The 23,136-nt window shown below is 37.6% G+C and overlaps 1 protein-coding gene across 2 annotated transcripts in view; it reads left to right on the top strand.

Annotated features, from left to right (window-relative positions):
* Nucleotides 1-23,136, top strand: part of DOCK4 (dedicator of cytokinesis 4) — a 3,006,016-nt gene that overhangs the window by 1,856,311 nt on the left and 1,126,569 nt on the right. For both annotated transcript variants that reach the window (XM_044088673.1, XM_044088674.1), the window contains exon 14: nucleotides 10,291-10,415. In XM_044088673.1, coding sequence (XP_043944608.1) covers nucleotides 10,291-10,415 — 125 coding nt within the window. The remainder of the gene's footprint in view (nucleotides 1-10,290; nucleotides 10,416-23,136) is intronic.

The following is a 23,136-nucleotide window of genomic DNA, read 5'->3' as shown; positions in this document are numbered from 1 at the left end:
AATTTAAGTGAAAGCTTACAATCTCTGTCAGATCAGCAATTTTTTTCCCAGGGAAAAAAAATCGCTGATCCAAAACACATACACACAACACAAGCACACCAAACAGAAATCCACACACATACACCTAAAATCTGATACCTAACCCTACACTAAACTATGCACACACCACTAACTACCTACTTACCTTAACCCAAACCCTAACCCTAAGGTCCGTCGCATACTCACCTCACCCACTCCCTAACCCTAACTCACTTAAATCCTCCCTAACCCTCATGTCCACTCAATTGCACACACACCTAACCCGAGCCCTAACCCTAACTCACCCTAACACTCACATCCACACAATCGCACACTTACCTGAATCCGACCGGTAACTTTTCACCATAACACTGAAAATACCGAAGCAACAGAAACGTGCAACCAAATTCTTTCCCTAGGAAAAAATTCAAGTTTCTGCTGCTTCGATATTTTGCAGTTTCGCGAAAATAAGTTCGATCAATCAGCGTTCGCTTTTTTAAGTGTTCGAGGATATAATATAGACCCACTGCAGGCATACTTCCGCGAAAGTGCTTTTGTGGTAAAAAGCACTTTCGTGGAAGTATGCCCAGCTGGTTGTGCTTTGTTGAAAAGTTCCTTCAGGGATCAGTACCGATCCCTATATATATGTATGTGTGTGTGTGTGTGTGTGTGTGTGTGTGTGTGTGTGTATGTGTGCGTTTATATATATATATATATATATATATATATATATATATATATATATATATATATATATATAGTGAGTCATTTGTATTTTTATTATTTATAGTATATAATTTATTATATAGCAGTAAATTAAAATATGAATATTGCTGTACTGTTGTAGTTTGTGAAACTGAACATAGATAAGATAGCATGATATAGACAACTACAAGTAAAGTATGCCTAATGTCAAAACATGTGCAATAAGCTAGATGGCCAACTGAGAGCAGTGAATATTCAGAGCTTCATAAGCTAATATAATAATATAGGAAAATGTTATTATTTTCAAGTTTAAAATTTCAGAAATCTATAAATAAACTACTAAACTACATAAATGTCAATTTTGGTGAAGATATACAAAAATTTTCCTGTCAAGTAACGTGGAGATATACTGAGTCACTGAAAATGAACAACTCAAGGAATTCTCACTCAGATGCTGCTTTGAAAAAAGATCTGCAGCTGATAACTACCTTACAAGAACTATCTTTGAAGATGGGTGGCTTTAAAAATGACTTGGAAAACCTCAAATCAAATTCTCAAAAACAGACGGACTCTCTTAAGGAACTATTACAGCAACACCAGACAAAAATAACAATGATAGAAACTTCTCTAAATGAATTTGAAGGGAGACTCAAAGAGGAAGAATCCCAAAAAGAATTTCTGCTTAAACAGAATACATGGCTGCTTAACAAAATAGATGACTTAGAAAACAGGGAAAGGAGAAACAACAAGGATCTTTGGTCTGCCTGAAAACACTGAAGGTGAAGACATTATCTCATTTTTAACAACCTGGATTCCTGAATTTTTAGACTTGAAGGAGGGACTTTCATTTGGAATTTAAAGGGCGCATAGAGCACTGAGGAAACCTGCCTCTAATTCAACAAGTACTCCACCCAGATCCATAGTTATAAAATTTCTTTCATTTCTGGACAAGTAACTAATATTAAAATCTGCTTGGAGAAAACCACCCTTAAAATACAATCAAAGCCTGATAAGGTTTTATAATGATTATTCTTCCAGAATGTAACAATGAAGGAAAAAAGTCTGGCCAATAATAAAACTGTTGAAACAAAACAACATTAAAGCACAGCTGGCCTTTCCAACCAAGATGCAAATACTTTTGCCAATGAGTTGAGAACTTTTAATGACTTAGAAGAAGCTACTATATTCATCAAAAACAACAACATAGTGCCTATTCCAGAAAGAAATAGAATAGATGGCCCCTACTCTTAAAAGAATAAAAGAAACAAATGCTTGGACTGATGCTAGAAAAAAAAAAAACATGAGCAATAACAGTGTAGTGCTATCATAGCAGAGATGTATGAGGATCAGGTGGCTATGAAAAGAATGGTGTAGCTTGTTCCTAGGGGATATTTCATGATCATAGGTTCATAGGTAAGTACTAGGCAATCAATCTACAGACTATTTCTAGCCTTGCTAAAAAAACGCTATTCAGAATATACCTCAAGCCTCAAGGAGGGCAAGACAAGCTAGACCAGGAGAGCATTTGAGGCTGCCCATCCAGTTATCTAGACTTACCTTGAAGGTAGCAAGGGTGATACTTTGTTTGACATGTAGTGGAATTTTTTCCCAGATATGATAAATATGTTGGGATATGAATCTATCATGGCAAGATGTTTTGTTTATCTGCTGATGAAGATTTAGTTCCTGTAATTATTTGATTTACTATTAGTTTTTCAAAGGAATAGGAGATCAAATAGGGTTGAATCTTTTATGGCATGAAAGACTAGACATTGATCTCCACAGAGAAGTCCATAAGAGACTCAGTACAGAGAAAGTGCTGCCAGTCTCTGCTGATAACTGTGATTTTTGAGGCCGCTAATCTTTTTAGTTATACATTTCTGAGGTATGTCATGTATGATATGTTAAGATTAATGCATGCCAGAAGGTATATTATATTCAGTAGTGGGTCTGATAAGATATGAATAAAGGGGTATCAAGACTTCTTTGGATCCAAAGAATATTGAATATCATAAGATATTTTTTCTAGTAAGCAGTTCTGTATCTGTTTCTCATGTCACTAGCAGAATATCTGATAAATAGAAATGGCTTCAAGAAAATGTTTTCTGAAAGCATTCAAGTGTTTTCCCAGATGGGAGTTATAAAGATAAGACAAAACCAGACAGCACTTAATCGAATCACAGACTCTACCATGCATCTTAGCATGGACTAGCTTTTTTTTCTGTTTAGCTGGAGTCTGTGTGTGGCTGTCTGTTTGGAATTTATGTTCCTATTAAGGGGGTAAAGCTTTAATATTTGAATATTGTGTGTGTATTTTTATTTGAGGGTTTTCAGTAAAACAAAAAAGTTCTGAAAGATGTGACATAGGCTCAAATGGAGATAAGAAACAGTTGTATACAAGATTAACATAACAAACAGTGCATGCATGTAACACAAAGGCTGGAAATAGACACTTAAAAAATATGTTATAGATAAAAGGTAGGAATAATAATCCCTCAGTAATATGATTCTTTCTGTAATGTCTTTAAACATTAATGGTCTCTCAGATAAATCCAAAAAAGAAAGAGTAGTGAACTATATTAAAACATGTAGAGTGCAAATAGCTATGCTACAGGAGACACACTTGGAAATAACTGAATGTGTGAATTTGATAAAAAAGGTTTTCAGGGTGGTTATTCAGTGGAATACCTGGGGCAGAGGAAGAGAGGAGTACCTATATTAACTGCAAGAAGAGCTCCAATAGTAATAGAAGAGGGAAAAAAGACAACAATGGTAGAATTGTAGTACTGAGGATCTACTGGCAAAGGAGGAGGATTACATTGGCATGTATTTATGTTCTACCAAATACAGCTATAATAGAGCTAAAGAGACTTTTGGGAGAAATTATCATCTTTCAGCAAGAAGTATTATTTATAGGTGGGACTGGAATTTGACTTGCAACAGCAAAGTTTTGTCTGGAAGCCCAGAAAGGGAAATATAACAAAGGAGGGTATAATTTTATATACATTTATTAAAATATTTGGCATGGAAGATGTGAATTTACATATTATTCCCCAAGATACAAAAACTGGGCAAGGCTAGACAAAATTTACTTTTCACAGGCACTTGTGCATTAAATGAAGGTTTTGCTACTCACCCAGTTATTAGTTCAGATCATGGACCAATAATAACTAAAATAAAAACACAGGGTGATGAAGTAAAAGTGAGACGCTGGCACTTTCCCTCCTATCTGTTGAACAGAGAGGAATTTAAGGAATGGGTAGTGGAAATTATTCAGGAGCTATTAGAGATGACAGAAACTTTTTTCCAGAAAATATAGCTAGGGACTAGGATAAAATTAAAATTGAATTTAAAATAGGGTGGAAATAAAAGAACAGGAGATATGATTAAGAAGTAACAAGAATTATTTAGAGGAACTGACAGATGTTAAAGTATTGTAAAATGGGGGAATCTCACAGAACAAGAAGAGGAGCAAATACAGAATGCTAAACAGAAAATAAGGGATTACATTGATAATATGCATGAGTTTAGAAAGACTGCTATTAAGTAACTGTTTCTTGCTAATAACTCTAGAGCACAAAAACTTTTAGTACAATGGTTCACACAACAGAAAGTAGAAAGGGCTGTCACGAAGCTTAGGGAGCGTATAACAAGAAAGGTATCAAGAGAGTATACAACTATTTTAAGATGATTAAAGGAGGCATGTTGCAAATACTGGGACGGTATTAATATTTCAGACTCAGATATAGCTACTTGTAAAACGTTATGGGATCTGTTCAAACGTAAAAAAAAATTATATCAAATGTATATAAAATCATTCTTTCTATTAAATGCAACAGAGAAGCTGTGCATTCTAGCTACTGGACAAAACAGGACACCACCATTACATCCAACAATATTGCCCAGGCTATTCAAAAATTCTCCAAATTTATTCCCCTTCAAAAGTTCAGATACACACAACTTATGATTCTAAACAATGCTTACTTTACACCTCAGATCCTGAATAAGTTGTATCATGATACGCCAATTTACTGCCAGTTCTGCCCCTTGCAAGAAGCAGATATCATACACATATTTTGGAGCTGTAAATGCTCATACAAGCTCTGGTGTGCCTTAAGGGTTAAGTTAGAAAAAATGGGATATGAAAAAACAACCTTGTCATGAAAATTTGCTCTTTTACTTATTCCCCCAACAGGTCTTAGAAAGGAACATATACATCTTCTTATAACAATATTTATGTTAATAAAATATTACTTCACTTTGAACTGGAAAAACAGAGGTACACTGTCATGGGAAGGTTTTAAACAAGTAGCTAGAAAGCATGTATTAGCGCACAAATATATTTGGTACTCCATGAAGCAGCAACCCCTACAGAAGGATTCTTGGAAATTTTTAGTAGATGTTATTCTGACATGAGGTTAACAAAAAAAAAAAACATGAACTCTGTTCGGTAGGATGTAGATGAGACTTGTATATAGTTGTTTTTTTCAGTGTATAATTTGTATTTATGTTTATGATCTTCTTGATGTTTTTTTTTTAATATGTATTGTTAAAAATAGTTAATAAAGACAATTTAAAAAAAAAAAGAAAGGTATCAAGAGATCCTGTGGAGGAATTAGAAATATTTTGGAAATTCTATGAAAGTCTGTATAAAACAGGGAGATATGGAAATCAAGAAAAGGTACAAATGGAAATGTTTATTGTAGAATTAAATATGCCAAGACTAGACAGTTATTAACATTTAGGTTAGGAGGAGATTAGATTAAAGTGGTGATGTATAGCCAATCTACAGGAAAGTCCCAAGGAATATATGGTATTCCTCTGGAAGTTTGAAAGCTAGGAGGGAAACACTGATAATGATATGGAAGGTTTTGTTTAACAGTATTTTATGAAGAGGAGAAGTACCCACCTTCCAAAAGAAGGCAGTGGCAGCTGGGATACCTAAAGAAAGTAAAGATAAATCAGATCCAGCTTCATACAGGCCCCTTTCAATACTAAATCATGATTATAAAGTGTTTGTCTGTAATTGCTAAAACAATGGCAAAAGTAATGCCAAAATTGATAGATATGGATCATGCACTTTTGTGTAGGGGAACAAACATTTGACAACATAAACACAATGTTGATGATCCAGAGGGAAGCAGAATGTAAGAAAATGCCACTGTTGCTGGTGGGTCTAGATGCAGAGAAAGCATTTGACAGAGTAAGCTAGGATTTTATGAGCAGAGCAATGGAAGCATTTGCATTCTCCCGATAAAATTGTAAGGTTGATTTGGAGGATATATGAAGGATCAGAGTGTAATGATAATCTCTGCTTGAGCAGAGGGAGCAGGCAGGGGTGTCCTCTTTCCCCTTTGTTATTTGCATTATATTTAGAACCATTGGGAAAGAAAATAAGGGACTCAGAAATTCAAGGATATAATTGGTATGGTAGTCAAGAAAAGTTGCATCTATTTGCAGATGACATTGTTTTATACCTGACAAATCCAGAAAGGGACATTACAGTGCTGCGGAACATTTTGAGACAGTTTCAAACCTTTTCAGGATACAAAATTAATGAAGCAACAACAAAAGCAATAGCGGTAAATTATGTACCCACATACAAATTGGTTCAGCGATATCCATATTTATTGGGACATGAAAAAATTAAGTATTTAGGAGTATGGATTAAAAATGATACTGGTGTGGCAGCTAAGGATATGTGGGAAGAGACTAAACAAAAGATAATATAAGAACTGAGGAAATTTGTGTTATATGGATGTCAATAGTAAAGTACAAGCAGTTAAAATGTTTTTATTCCCTTTAGTCTTATTTACTGGACAGGCATATTTTTTATCAACCAGAGGAGAAGTTGTGGATAGCAATTAATAAAGAGCTGAAGGTTTTATCTTGGAGGGGAAGATGGCAAGACTCAAGTGGGATAAGCTGATTCTTCCAATAGAACAGGGTGGTTTGGGATTACCTGAGTTTAATGGGTATTTCATAGCAACATAGTTAAGGCTCTTATGCATAGCACAAGCAGAAAACTATAATTCAAAGTGGAAAGAGATGATGATGAAATGGGGGGAAGCTCCAGTAACAGGAAAAGACTGGGAGTTTGGATGCAGACCTTTAAGGAGAAAAAGAATCATACAGAATATTATATTCATAAAGTAGCAGAAGGTCTTCTACAAACTAAGTCAAGACCGAAATGGAGAAAGGAGATTATGGCAATAGGGATGACTGCAATTAGGAATACAGACAGTAGGCAAGAGAGGGCAGAAGTATGTTGGAGAAAACCGGCAAAGGAAACGAGGTACTGGGAGCAAATAACTAGAGAAGGAAAGGTAATAGAATGGGAAGATGCCAAGAACTTTTTTTTAGACTGTAGGCTAAAGATTGCCTTCCATATCAAGGATTGATATCAGAGTATAGACAAAGAGAAAGAAATGGGGGGGGGGGTCACAAACAAAAAAACAGCACTGGTAGAGTTTTTAGTAGAATCTAGAACAGAAATTGCCAGAAAGGAATAATTAGTACAGCATGTAATATATTGCATGACAACTATAAGAATCAATCAGAAGAGGTTAGAAAGGACTGGGAAGACAGATTAGATAAGCAATTCACAAAGAAACAGTGTGGGGGGGGGTATATGTATGTCTCCCAAATATTCAATAAAATCTAGAAGATTTCGGATCTTTGCCTGGAAGTGCTTATGTAGGTATTTTTATACCCCAAGCAGACTTCAGATATTTTTTCCTTAGGTAGGAGGAGCTGGAGGTGTGATGGAGCAGAAGGAGGTAACTGGGAACATATTTTCTGTGAGTTTAATGACTTGGTAAACATTAAAGATTCCCTGCAGGCTGCTCTGTCAGAGATGCTGGGTTAGAGTGACTGGAGAAATGATTTTTTGAACTATGATGCAAACTTGGAACTGCCTAGAGATAGTAAGGCCTTGCTGAGTCTAATTATGGAGACTGCCAAAAAAGCAATTACTATAAAATGGAAATCAGAGTCTAAACCAGCTTTACTAGACGTAGTGAAGATAGTAACAGAGATAAAACAGCTGGAACTGGAATATTTAGAATAAGGTAGGAGTAAATTACATAGGAAAGAATGGGAACTGTGTGATTAATACATGCAGAGGAGGAACGAAGTTTAAGAGAAGGCAGGATTTGAATGAGCCATGTAATGGTTGATTAACAATGACTGGAATAAGTTATAATTGATGTATAATGTTTGCAGCTACAGTTGTCTCAACACGGTTTGGAATGTATACTGTTTGCAACTGAGATTGTGTCAATATGGTTTGTTGTCATTTATATAAATGTAACATGGCCTGTGTGATACATGATAATTTAATAAAGATGTTTATTGTTTAAAAATAAAAAAAGACTTCTTTGGATGTAGTAGAGATACCTGTGAAAATTAGGTAGGCTAGCTAAAAGGCTTTTTGAACTACTGTGGAGATGTGCTGGTCAAATGATAAGGAATTATCAACAAGAGTTCCCAGATCCCTTACAACAGTGTCTAATTGGAGAGGTGCATCTCCTGTATGTTAAGTGAAACTGTTTTGTTTACCAAAATGAACTGTGCTATATTTTGTTTTACATTTAATTTGAGACCATTGTCCTTGCAACAGTTGTTAACATAGTCTAAGCCATGTTGGAGTAGTTGTGAGTCAGTTGACAGTTGAACAGCAACACCCACTTACAGTCATCTGCAAACTTAATTAACCATAGTCAAGAAGTGCTGGCCTGAACGTCAGAGCAATATATGCCAAATAGGAGAGGGCCCCAAACTTAACCCTGTGGTGCACCACTGGTAACAGTTTTTCTTTCAGAACTGGCACCAGCTACTCTAACCACATGGGTCCTGTCAGAAAACCAGTTAGCTATCCATCCCACAGTATAAGATTTATATTCAGATTTATGAGTCTATCAATAACATTTGCATGAGGAATAATGTCAAAGGCCTTGGCTAGGTCTAGATATCCTGTATGCACTGTATAACCACTAACCACTGATTCAGTTACTTTTTCAAAGAAATTAATTAGGTTAAAGAGACAAGACCCTCCTTTAATAAAGCCAAATTGATGAGGGTCCAAGGTTGAAAGATTTTCAGCATTCAGATTAATGAAGACTGAAATATTGTGCTCTATAGGTTTACATATGAGACTATTGAGACTAACGGTAGTTACCAGGGTCCATGGTTGGGGCACCCTTATGTAATGGCATTGCGATAGCTGCTCTCTGGGATTCAGGAGTGTAGCTAGTGGACAGGGCTAGATTAAAGAAATTAAGTAGGAGTTTAGAAAGGCGATATTTGGGATCAATAATCAAGCAACCTGGTATGTTGTCAGGGGCCATGGATGAAGTATTCTTAGTTTTTGAAAGGGACTGAGAGAACTTGTTCCACTGGAATTAAAGGGAGTGGCTGGGATTGTGGGATTGTTCCAAAGGCAATGATAATAATTTGGGTCAAATAATTTAATATTCAGCTGACCTTGTGGCAGTAACAGGCTGAGTAAAGAAATAAGTTTAAGGAAGGAGATAGAGAACATAGCAGAAAAGAAGAAGATAGGAGAGCTATTGGAGTAGGAATTACAAATGACTTTGATAGTTATAGGAGGAAGGATGTAAATATAAGAATACAGTAACTGAATGGACACGAGGAAGGACCATGTAATGAATTAAATGGTGTCAGTGAGAGAGAGGAAAGGGATGAGATGAAAATAGATCGGGTGGAGGTTTGATAAAAAGAGGAATATACAGACTGGAAAGTAAATAAAGACCTGTAGCTTTTTGCTAGTTCAGGCAACCCCACTATTACAAGTATATTTATTTTTTATTTATTTAACATTTGTTTACCGCTAAAGTCCGACTGGGCAGAGCCCATTTTCAGTGGAGCCCCTGGGGAGAAATGCTCCAAGCACATGTCTTTGTAATGTGGGAAGAAGCCAGAACTCTGGAGGAAACCCATGCAAATGCAGGGAGGACATGCAGACTCCACACAGAAGGCACCCCAGCCAAGAATTGAATCGGAGAACCTCTTGCTGTGAGGCAACAAAGCTAACTGCTGCACCACTGTGCTGCCCCTATATTTACTGGGTAATTGTGAAATGATAGCTTCTTGATGTCAGTTTTTTGCATTGTATTTAGCATAGTCAAATGTACACATTAAATGCTTTTGATCATTTTCATGGCTAACTTAGAGAACTAATACATAAGCTGACTTAATTTGCCTTGACCCTACAAGATCTATTTTTCTGAAAGAAAACACAGTACATTTCATTCAGGAATGGACACTGTGCTGGTCAGTAGATGTCTATTGATTTCATCAGTAATGCTTTGCATAGCTGTCTGGAGAGCACAAGCCCAGTGGTTATACTCATATACTAACAATAGCTTTTGGTATTGCTTCTGAAAGTTCTGACCACATTAAAGAAGCTGTCAGTGGGTTCAAGACATTTTGAGGTGGTTTAAGGCATTTACAGTTGTTATTATCTGGCCCGTAATGTTTTTGTATTTTACAGCATATCAGTGAAGTGATTAAAGTTCATGGCTGTGTTTATTTCCTTTGTTACAGGGGATATGCGAAATGATCTGTATATCACTGTGGAAAAGGGTGAATTTGAAAAAGGAGGGAAGAGTGTTCCCCGGAATGTTGAAATCACAATGTATATTTTGGACACCGAAGGACACATTCTAAAAGTAATCTTCTGAATCTTATTTGTATAGCGTACATTTATTTGTTTCACTGTGTACATACTAGATCGACTGTACTTTAAGCAGGATGTTGTTAAATCGGTGCAAATCTTCATGCTGATGATTACGGTAAAGGCACACAACAACTATAGTTGCTCTCTCATGCACACTCTGCATAGTTAAATTCTTGAAACCAGTTTTCACAGTGAGGCTCTAACATTTAGAGTTGACCAGTTAATGGTATGTTGAATGCGAACACTAACTAAATGTTACTACCAGACTAGAATTCCACAAATATCTCAGTATTCTTGCACTGAGATGGGCAAAACCCTTTTGGCTAGTAGCCGATGGATATGTTATAGTGCTCTATCTCAGCTTTCTCAAAGGATAATTAGCTGATATTAGGGTAATAAAATCAGAAAAATTAATTAGTTGAATTTAAGATGCAGGAAAAAGTTTGTATAGTTTGGGGAGTACATACAGCAGAAATGCATGACATACTACTCGTCTTTATCAAAGCCACAGTTCTTCACCTATATTAACTAGGATGGTTAAAAATTCAGAATACTAATGTGCTTGCTTTGTGATGAACTAACATGGTATGTCTAACTCTGTATTAGACTTGTAACCACAAGAAGGTCATGAAAATTTTATTTTATTTTATTTATTTTGCATTTGTTTACCGGGAAGTCCGAATGGGCAGAACCCCGTTTTCAACTTAGGTCCGGGGAGAAAATCTCCACTACAAAAATATAACATTTACAATAGAAGTTCAAAGTAACACCATGTGAACAAGTGGCTCAGTGACAAAAAATGAACCCTCAAAAAACAGGTCTACAAGTAGGACATGAGTGGAATATCAGAGTTCTACTACAAAAATATAAAAGAAGGAGATACAACAGAACCTCCACTTCTTGACAATCGCTGCCAAGCACAAAAATGACTCCCAATGTTGAAGGGGTTTTGATGGCTAGACGTTTTTTGTTACGTAAGAATGCATATGAGGAGAAGCAGATTGATTTTATATGCTACCTATTAGAGATTGTTTTGGAAAGTAATGCATTTATGTTTGATGGGAAGTACTATATACAATTGTCTGGCATAGCTATGGGCACACCATGTGCCAACAGCTACGCCAACATGGTGATGGCTGAATGAGAAATAGATGTTATCTTTAAACATCATCTTGCTGTGCAATCACTGAAATTTTATCGACGACCTCTTTTTGTTATGGAAAGGAGATGAGTCCTGTTTACATGCATATATAGATTATTTAAATGCAAGTAGCACCTTTTTAAGGTTTATGGGGAATTGCTCTGATAAAAATATAGATTTTTTGGAAATCAGAGTTACATTAGGAGATGCTGGTTTGTTTCACACTAATAAATTAAAGAAAGAATGTCAATGTGCTACTTATGTATCGAGAATGCATCCTCAGCATTTATTCAACAGTGTTTTGAAAGGGCAAGCTATGAGATGTTCAACGTTAACCGATAGAGACAGCGATTTTGAGAAGGAAATGAAACTTTTAGAGGGTGATTTTTCAAATAGAGGTTATAAGAAGAAAGATATTATGATAGCATGTGACCAAGCCTTAGGAACCTTAGGAAGGATAAGGCGAGTCCTTATTATTCGGCATATAAGTGCAATAGTTCCAAGTAAACCAGAAAGCATAATAATGTAGCATTAACATTCACATACACTAGTGACAATAATAAGATGAGATCTATTGTAGAGAAAAACTAGCATGTATTGCGAGCTGATGAACCAGTGGCTGAACTTGTGGGGGATAAGCCATTCATGGTTTATAGGAACACTAGGTCATTTAAGCAGAGGTTATGTTACCTGAAGAGTGCTGATGGTATGATGAGGCACTCCTATGGCAGAAGGATGAAGAAATGCAACAACTGTAATTTTTGCATGTACATATCAGAAGAGATGGTATTTGAGCATCCTGATACAAAGAGGAAGTATGACATTAAAGTTGATGCAGATTGTGACAGCAAACATCTGGTATAGCTTGCTTGTTGCATGTATTGCAAGTCCTTTTACACAGGAAAAACAAATTGACGTTTGAGGAGACGTATAAGAGACCACATCTATTGTATGATGAAGTGCATACAAATAGTGCTATAGCAAAGCACATGCTAGATAGAGGAATGGACCATCAGTTTCAATTTAGTGTATTAGAGATAGTTATGATGATGGCAGGATGGGAAATATAACCAACATAACAGAAGAGAAGAAACTAAAATGGATTGTCAACCTGAAGGCGCATTTAGGGTGAGGGTTGAATTATCACATAGCAATTACACCCAAACTCAAGAATAAGAAATTGTTAAAATGAGTGTACTGATAGGAGAAGCGCGTTGACATTTATATTTGTTGTATATTTCATGCTTTGGTGTGTTGAAGTGTATATTTTATTTATTTATAATTCCTATTTCATTTTTAGAAACATTATAATTTGGAGCATGTGGCTTTAACTACTGCTTTTTCTTTTTTATTTAACATGTGATTAATGGCATTATGAAGAATGGAGACAATAGATTGGTTATTTTTAAAATGATTTAGTGTGGCTTTGATATTTAAATTAATGTGTTTTGTAAGTTATTATGGTCTGGTGAAGCAAATGTAAGATTTGTGAAAGCACTCATCAGTTTGTTCAGCTGTGCAATAACATTTTTATTTTCTGTTAAGACATCATGTTTGGAGTATTGAATACCAGAGGTGACTATCTACTGTGTGCTGCTTGGAGCATTTGTTTTGGAAGTATTTACAAAAATATAATATTTACTATAGAGGTTCAGAGTAACACAATGAGAACAAATGGCTCAGTGTCAAAACTTAACAACCGTCAAAAAGAGGTCAAATATATATTGCAGTAAATTTTGGATAAACCAAACATAGCTAATCAACAGTATATCTGGCAATCTTGATATATAAAAAATGGGAGATAGGAGGTGTTAATTAGAGGTTGATAGTGAGAACTGAGATAGAAAGCATAGTATGGAACATAGGAGTGAAAGCATAGTATGGTCAGCCTGGAGTTGTGCAGGAGCAAAAGCAAACAGAAACATGCCTAATCCACAGTTGTCTTGGTAATCATGATGTATAACAAATGGGCGATGTATAACAAATGGGCGATGTATAACAAATGGGCGGTAGGAAATGGTAAGTACAGGTAGATACTGACAACTGAAATATAAAGCGTAGTAGAGACGGCAAGAAAGAAATGCAAAGAAAGTAGAGAAAAATCATGTAGGCACACATCTACAATCTGTGTCATGGTTAACGTATTCCAGTAAGTAAATAAATAAATAGAGATCTTTGAAACCTGGATATACTCACAGCAGTGTTTTTGCACTGCACATCTACAATCAGTGTCATGGTTAACGTATTCCAGTAAGTAAGTAAATAAACAGAGATCTTTGAAACCTGGATGTACCCACAGCAGTGTTTTTGCACTGCACATCTACAATCTGTGTCATGGTTAACGTATTCCAGTAAGTAAGTAAATAAACAGAGATCTTTGAAACCTGGATGTACCCACAGCAGTGTTTTTGCACTGCACATCTACAATCAGTGTCATGGTTAACGTATTCCAGTAAGTAAGTAAATAAATAGAGATCTTTGAAACCTGGATGTACCCACAGCAGTGTTTTTGCACTGCACATCTACAATCAGTGTCATGGTTAACATATTCCAGTAAGTAAGTAAATAAATAGAGATCTTTGAAACCTGGATGTACCCACAGCAGTGTTTTTGCGCTGCACATCTACAATCTGTGTCATGGTTAACGTATTCCAGTAAGTAAGTAAATAAATAGAGATCTTTGAAACCTGGATATACCCACAGCAGTGTTTTTGCACTGCACATCTACAATCTGTGTCATGGTTAACGTATTCCAGTAAGTAAGTAAATAAATAGAGATCTTTGAAACCTGGATGCACCCACAGCAGTGTTTTTGCACTGCACATCTACAATCAGTGTCATGGTTAGCGATTCCAGTAAGTAAGTAAATAAATAGAGATCTTTGAAACCTGGATATACTCACAGCAGTGTTTTTGCACTGCACATCTACAATCAGTGTCATGGTTAACGTATTCCAGTAAGTAAGTAAATAAATAGAGATCTTTGAAACCTGGATATACTCACAGCAGTGTTTTTGCGCTGCACATCTACAATCTGTGTCATGGTTAACGTATTCCAGTAAGTAAGTAAATAAATAGAGATCTTTGAAACCTGGATGTACCCACAACAGTGTTTTTGCACTGCACATCTACAATCTGTGTCATGGTTAACATATTCCAGTAAGTAAGTAAATAAATAGAGATCTTTGAAACCTGGATGTACCCACAACAGTGTTTTTGCACTGCACATCTACAATCAGTGTCATGGTTAACATATTCCAGTAAGTAAGTAAATAAATAGAGATCTTTGAAACCTGGATGTACCCACAGCAGTGTTTTTGCGCTGCACATCTACAATCTGTGTCATGGTTAACGTATTCCAGTAAGTAAGTAAATAAATAGAGATCTTTGAAACCTGGATATACCCACAGCAGTGTTTTTGCACTGCACATCTACAATCTGTGTCATGGTTAACGTATTCCAGTAAGTAAGTAAATAAATAGAGATCTTTGAAACCTGGATGCACCCACAGCAGTGTTTTTGCACTGCACATCTACAATCAGTGTCATGGTTAACGTATTCCAGTAAGTAAGTAAATAAATAGAGATCTTTGAAACCTGGATATACTCACAGCAGTGTTTTTGCACTGCACATCTACAATCTGTGTCATGGTTAACGTATTCCAGTAAGTAAGTAAATAAATAGAGATCTTTGAAACCTGGATGTACCCACAGCAGTGTTTTTGCACTGCACATCTACAATCAGTGTCATGGTTAACGTATTCCAGTAAGTAAGTAAATAAATAGAGATCTTTGAAACCTGGATGTACCCACAGCAGTGTTTTTGCACTGCTGTATTACATTCTGCAGAGATACTTTCCAGAAAGAAATCTTCATTTGTTTAGTGTCTTCCTACCAGACTCCCTCAGGGCTCAAAATGTGTTTGAAGACTGTGCCTTTAGGAACTTCATACCCAAGGTATACCATGTTCTTTCCTGGCATATGAATTCAATGTGGTCACACTTAAGTAGTATGCCTCTTCTAAAGCTGAACTCTATCAAGTGTTATGCCTGTGATGATTTGCCTGAAGGGAATGAACAAACTTATAATAATTGACACATTATTGCTTATGTAATTTTCACTGGAAGTCCACTGTTACCTCAGGTACGCCAACAAGTTGTACCTAATCTATTAGGCTTCCTCTCCCTCACTCTTTTATTTTGTGTGCATGTTCGCAGACACCATTAAACCCACTCGGCAGATTAAAACTCAACCACCCAGTGTAACAGCTAAGCTCCTCCTTCTCTGTGAATCACTATGTAGAGTTTGAGCTTCTTCTTTTTTCCAGTTACCACCACACCTAATTCTTCCTCCTCATCCCCATCATCTTCATTTCTACTGTACCATACTGCCTACATATTTTTGTTGAAGCAGTATCTTCATTGTTTACAGTCTTAAAACCTTGAACCTTTTCATGGTAGTCTGCTACTCCTTATGACCATGGAAACATTCGGTTGCACACTCTCTGCCAGCCTGGCATTCCTTCGCTAAGATGAGTTTCATAACTGACTGTAGTATTCTAGATGAGTGACCCCCAGTGCTCTATATAATATAAGGATAGTAGCTGTACCCCAGAAGTACATACCCGTAGCAATGCATTCAGGAGCTATCTCATGAAGGTCATAGATATGAAAATCATGATTAAGGCTCTGCTATCTCAGGCAGGTCCCAGGGTATGCATACATTTCCTTACCTATATAATTTTTCACAAAGGCCTGTTATCCCTGAGAATGAACTCTTATTTTATGCTTAAAGTTGTCAATAAAATTTCCTTGAACCAATCTATTAATTTGCCTTCTTTTTTTCCCCAGTCCTCAAAACAATGGAGAAAGAATTCTGCATTTGCTGGCATTCAGACAATTTAGATTCTATCCAGACAAAAGTTAGACTGTCAGAAATTCAAATCAGCTTTTCATCTCTTATCAGGGTAAAAAGCTCCGTTGCCCTGTTTTTAAACAGACTATCTCCTGGTGGATCTAGATGGCAATCTCTTTCTTTTACACTGTTGTGACAAATCCCTTCCAGTCCAGATCAAAGCTCATTCTACCAGGACTACTGCTGCTTTCTTAAAACTCTATAAAAAAGAGCCATTTTAGAAGCAGCAAATTGGTTTTCCTTTTGCACCTTTATCAGGCGCTATGAAACAGATGCCAGGTCCAGGGTCAAAAACTGGCTTTGCCATGTGAAATTTTCATGGGATGCTGGACCTCAGTTCCATATGTCTCTCCTCTTCCCAGGTAATTTAAAAGCTTTAGGAATCTTCTTGTGTGTTAGCGGTACTGCAGCAGGGATCATATCAGGACATAGTTCAGGAGTATAAGAAATGACAATAACAATAGATACCTGAATCGATCTGTTGCGGTATTTGCAACCTTTTTCTTTTCCCCCTTCATTTTTCCTGGTGCAGACCTCTTTATCTCTCCATTCTCTCTCTCTGCTGACATGAGTCCTATTCATTTTACTTTTATGTCACATTTCTTCTCTGTCTGGGAAAAGAAGGTTCGGAGGAACTTTGTGCCTATACATCACTTGTATGCTAGCATGCCCCCTCATGCCTGGGTCATGAGGCAGATGTACAGCACAAGATGAAGGCATCCAAGCTTTGGGGGTTTACTGCGTGCTCACATGCTATTTGCTCGCTGTCACTTAAATCCACTAACTCAATCTGCCTTAGGTACTTAGCCCTCCGAACATCCTGTCCTACAAAAACTTGTAGACCTACCAGATACCTAACCTCTAACCCTAAAACACAGTTCTCATTACCTAACCTTAAAACTCCCTTCCCTGTCTGTAAACCTAACCCCCCAACCTAAAATCCCATTCTCACTACCTAACCCTAAAACCCCTTTCTTACTCCCTAAATATAAAATCCTGGTTCTGTCTCCTAAATCTAAAATCTCCTCTCCCTGAACATTGCCCTAATCTCAACAGCATCTTCTGCAAGACTATGCACCCAACAAAAACATTGGTAAACTCCTCCACAGCTACTCAGTGGCAAATGCTTGGAATAAATTACCACTAAGTGTTAGACAGATCTCTAACCCCAACTCTTTCTTAACAACACTAAACGAAACTCTACATATATCACGGACAAACTTATGCTATGACCCAACGTAATCTACCTCCCCTCTTATAATACTGTTGCAGCAACCTTTTTTTCCCACCTCTGTCTGCCTCTGCTTCTAGTGAAGTCTACGATTAGTCAGTACCTCTTACAGCTTCCACAGCTGTAGTCTTGGAAGGTGGCTCTTGCCCTGGGCTTATCTCCTGTTTATATATTTGTTACTTTCTGTTTTACAAGCTTATCTATATTTCCTGCTTTCTGCTTACTATTGTATGAAACTTCATACTATATTATGTTTTCAGTTTAATGACTATTTTCTAGCATGTTGTTTCAACATACAGTACATCTTGCATATTGTAATTAGTGTAATTTTAGTTGTAACTCTGTCATGGGACTACTTTTGTTACTTGTACTTTTAGGAGCTTTTCTCCTTGGGCTTCCACTGAAAAAGGGCTGCTGCCCAGTCAGACTAACCTGGTCAGCAAATGCCAAATAAATACATAAGTAAGTAAATAAATAATCCTTAATCCCACATCCTCCCACTACCTCACCAGGCTGCTACACTTACCTCACTCAAGGCTCCAGCTCAAGTAATGCGCTCAGGTAAGCTGCAGCAGCTGTTCGCCTGAATTCATATTTGAGTTCCAGCACAAGCTGAGTGGAAGCCTACCTGAGCTACAATACAGTGAAATCCTTATAGGTGCATAGGAAGTTACTAGTCTAATGGCCCTAGGGCCCTTACAAGTCTAGCCAAGTTCACCCCTTATTCCCTTAAGGGTCTAGAGATATAGTCTATGTTATAAGCAGATCTCTGTCAGCACCAACTGCCCCTGTCCAAGAGGGATACGGGTAAAATCCCTGGGGTGATTTTGTGGTTTCCCATCCAGTCATCCAAGTTACATATAAAAAGGGTTACTGAAGGACTCTTTAACCTGTATTAGAAGTTTATTCCAGAGGAGAGGCAACCTCTGTGAGACATATCTGTTTCTCCATTAAGTCCTGTTGATTTTACATGCTAGGTTAAGGAGTGAGTGAGTCATGTGCCATTTGACTTATGAATGTGCAGATTTTCCATTAAGGCAGGATCAGAGGTTGCTGTGTATGCAAGGCACAGATTGCCTCTGAGTAGTCTAGACGATACAGAGTATAGTAACAGTGATATCATTCTGTCCATGTAAGACATGTGCTGTGGTTCTGAGACAGTAGTCTTAGGGTATGTCAGACTCAAATGCTTGTAGAATACCCAGCTTTGATATACTGTCTGGGAAGTGAGATGACATCTACTGCTTCAGTCTGTTAGATATACAACCTACGCCAGTTCCTATTTTAAGTGGGCAGAAAATTATACCCTGTGTGGTTGCTTCCCATTTTCAATTAACTGTTGACAAAAAGTTGTTTCATGTCAACTACGAAGGGTAAATATGATTGTAGGCAGCAGATAGCTTACAACAACAAACATTCAAAGTGTTTATTTTTGTCTGGGTCCCTAACTGCAACTGTAAGGAGTGTTTCATTTGTAAATCTTTTGTTCCTAAAAGTTTAAGGAGTTGTTGAGCCTCTTTTAAAATTTACCTTGAAAATCCATGACTGAAACAGCTCACACAAGGTAAAATGGCTTCTAAATCATCCCAGTCAAATGTTCCTCAACAGCTACATAAGAAACTCAAGAATTCAAAGCCTTTGGAGATTGTTGCTCAGTGGGACATGGACGCCTCTGCTCCAATGCTTCATGAGCCATTAGATTAACTGGTTTCAGTTTCTATCACCCCACTCCCCTGTCATGACCCTACTGGAGACTAGCAAGGTTCAGGGTTAGGCACTTCCCATACAACTGATCAAAAGGCTGACATGACCAAGAAAGAGAATCCATCTAATGGACTCAATGTCATTCCGCAGATTCTTACCCAAGAAGTAGTACCCGGTACCCTTATAGACGATTAAAGATATAAGTCAGTGCACAGACCCTTTTAGCTTTCTTTCTGCAGATTCTCTCAAGAACAGGAAGACGAAGCAGAAAACAGAACATATCTCTCCTTCTGCTTCTTCTTCTGGGAACCAGGAAGTGGGGGTGGGGAAGTATGACTTGTCACAAGGACTTTACAAAGTAATTACTCCCATGAAGCCACCTCAGTTTCTTTCTTTCTATTCTTCCTCTTCCCGTCATGAGGGAGGTCAGAAACATTTCTTCTGAAGATGAAGATTCTGAATCTGAAGTGGAATCTCTTGCTTTCACTTCCTGTATTCATTCTCCAGTGATTTTCAAATAAGATGAAAAGGATTCACTTTCCCTGATTCCCCATTAGAGGAGCTCACTTTTGAGGGCACAGTTTGAAAATGATACAGCATTTTCTACGAGAGGGCAAGCAAGTATCTGATGTCCATAAGAGGTACTATAACTTGCTGCATATGGATGTCCATAAGCCTTCAGCAATACGTCCTGTACTCGGAACCTTGCAGGATACTTTTTCCTCAACGTGTTTAAACCGTGAGTCTCAGCCTCCAGCACCCAGAAAAGTGCTAGGTTTTATAAGGTTCCAAACATCCACAAGTTCCTATATAAAAATTCTTCTTCAGATCCAAGTGTAGTATCAGTGATTTTTGACAAGCCTGCTAAACTTCTGTCATCTTCTAATTCTTTGCCCAATGACAAAGGCAGCAGACACATGTACAGGTTTGGGAAGAAGGTGGACAATTCTGCACTTTATTTTTATGTCATTAACTATCAAATGCATGTGATCTGATGCCTTTTATCTCTTTTGGATATTGTGAACAAGTTAATGTTTAATCTGCCTAAATCAAGCGATAAATCTTCTGTGTTGAGACTCCTAAATTCTGCTTCGCAGGTATCTAGGCACTCTGTCAAATGTAGTTATGATACCGCAGATGCCTGTTCTTCAGCTGCTACTGAGTCTGTGTAAAGGAGATGCTCTTTGTTATGGTGATGGTCCTTACCTAAAGATGTCAAGACCAGTATTTTGAATGCACCATCAGCTGCTGAAGTCTCCAAAAGTCTGCAGAAAAAGGAAAAAGTTATGCAGAATGTCAACCAGATTTTGCTTCATTTCTTCTCTCCCTGCGGCAAGAAAGTTCTGAGGAACTTCATACACATACATCCCTTATGTACTGGCATACTCTCTGTTATGCCTGGATCATGAAGCAGATGTATGGCATAAGGGGAAGGTATCCAGGCCTTGGTATACTGGCTAGATGATATGGTATCTTTTGGCAAGATACTACCCATATGTCAACAATACTGCAAAAATGATCAGTTTGGACATCTGTTATGGTACTTTCTTGTACAACTGTACTTTCTGTAACCTCAGTGTAATGTGTGTGATATATTTGGAAAGAACAGCTGGTAACAGAGACACCACACTAGATGCTGGCTCTCCCTACTATTAATTGTTATGTCTTCGTTTATTGTCTTTTAGGTGCATCTGTCTCATCCTCATCAGTCTGGGTACACACCATATTTTCTAATCTCTCATAATCTCCTGTAAAGCTGATCAGTGGCATTACTGAATAATAGAAACTTGCTCCACTAGAGCTCTCCTGTCAGTTTTGATGGTGACTCAGTAATAGGTTAGCAACAACTTAGGCTGACAGGAGTTCTGCTGCCTGGAGTAATACAGTCACCCCCTGCTTGAAAACTTGCATTTGGGAATCTTGCCACCTTACTTAGCAACATCCTTCCAGTAATGTTACCTGAGGTGGATATAAAATTGACGGTTCTATAACTACTTGATGTGTTTCAGAGCTTCAGTTTTTGTAAGTGGACCACTGTTGCTACCCACTTATCTTCCCAAAGTACTGGAGTCTTTGGAGAGGAACTGCAGGGTTAGCAGTGACCTAGCCAGCATATTTACCATTTGTCTACATCTTGTAGGGGAGCAGTGGTCTGTACTCTCCTTGTGCATTTATTTCTTTATTTTCTGAATTCATCTGAACTCTTTATCTCCAGTCTAGCCAGCTCTCCATCTTTCTAGCTGTCCACTTCCATGAATGAGCATAGCTCAAAAGTTGGCAGACTGCCCCTTTTTATTGCATAACACCAATATAAATAATGCATTTGATGTATCATCCTGATCTCCTGCTTCTCTGTGTCTACTGTAGTGACCCAGTCTGTCACAGTCACTTATCTAGTAAAAGTTCTTATGGTCATTAATTAATCATTTTGCCATTTCGTGCCTAATGGCTGCCTTGGTTTGCTAGATGAAATCAAGCTGTTGTACAGCTGCTTTGACTGCAACATATTTATTTCCTGCCTCTTACTTCTAATCTTGCTAGATGTCTTTTTTTTCAGCCTTTGCCCTCTGCGTCTGTCAGTTATCAGGTTCCTCCTTGACCTGCTGTCCCCCTTGTGCCCCATCACTAGTGGCAATGTTCAGCTGAGAGGGGCCATCATTCAGTCATCTAGGGTGGTTTGATGTTTTCTTTTTTTGTTTCCCATGACCCCCTGACATACATTATCACATACACCTGGCAAGGATGGAGGAGTTGCATAGAAAGAGCTAACAGTAGATGATGTCACCTCAGTGACACTGAGGCATTCCCTCCAGGCATCCTTGCCCCCCCCCTTTCTGATGTACATGCAATGGGTTTCCCCATTCTCCATTAAAATGTTAGCCCTGCTCAATGTGCTCCTGAGTTTGCACAAGTGCCCCCCTGCCCCAGAAGAGGTGGTGGACCATGCCCCTTTACACCTCCTCCTCCTCCTCGTTCCTGTCTAGCATCTGTAGTGCCAGGGCTACTAGACAAACCCTGCTTGCCTGCAGTGCAGTAGGGAACCCTTTTTTTTAGTTGTACCTTACCTTCTTACTCCATTTTCGGTCACTCTGGAAGTGTCCATTTACTGCTCTTCTTTTTCATTCCCAGTCAGTAACAAACTGATTCCTTCCATTATGCCTCACTAATGGCATAATGGTGACCCCCATATCCCTTTACCATGCTTTCCAGTCAGTTGAAGCTTGCCACATTGTAACCCTCCCATTTCTGTATTATTTTTTCTTTTGATTCCTACTCAGCATGTACAGATTACTTTAGTACACGGTCACCATTGCCTGTACACTCACTCAACTCCCTCGAGTCCTGCATGTCCTGCCACAATAGTGTCAGATTAGTGAATTGGCTAGAAAAACAAACCAGACTCATCTTTAGATTGAGATGTGTAAAGTAATAATATTTTGCATTTTGATGTTTATAATATACTTTTGATACAAGTATATATACTTCAGTGCCTGTTGTGCAAGTATACCTGTTAGTGAAGTATGAAATGAAGGAAAGAAAATACTTTTCAGTACTTTCAGGTCAAAGTCAGCTAAGTTAGTTGCAGTATGAAAGCTATTGCTTTGTATTGAAGTTTTGAATTCTACTTTTACAGTATAACTCTGAAAAAACATCTGTCTTTTATTGTTGTGGTTATGGTTAATTTAGTCCACACTCAAGGATTTTGCAAAAGAATAAATATATGT

This window comes from Protopterus annectens, chromosome 11.part0 (genome assembly GCF_019279795.1).
Source record: "Protopterus annectens isolate FY-2018-M chromosome 11.part0, PAN1.0, whole genome shotgun sequence".
In the NCBI taxonomy this organism is placed as follows: domain Eukaryota; kingdom Metazoa; phylum Chordata; order Ceratodontiformes; family Protopteridae; genus Protopterus; species Protopterus annectens.
Note: the sequence above shows the minus strand (reverse complement) of the source record. Positions and strands in the feature narration are given on the sequence as shown.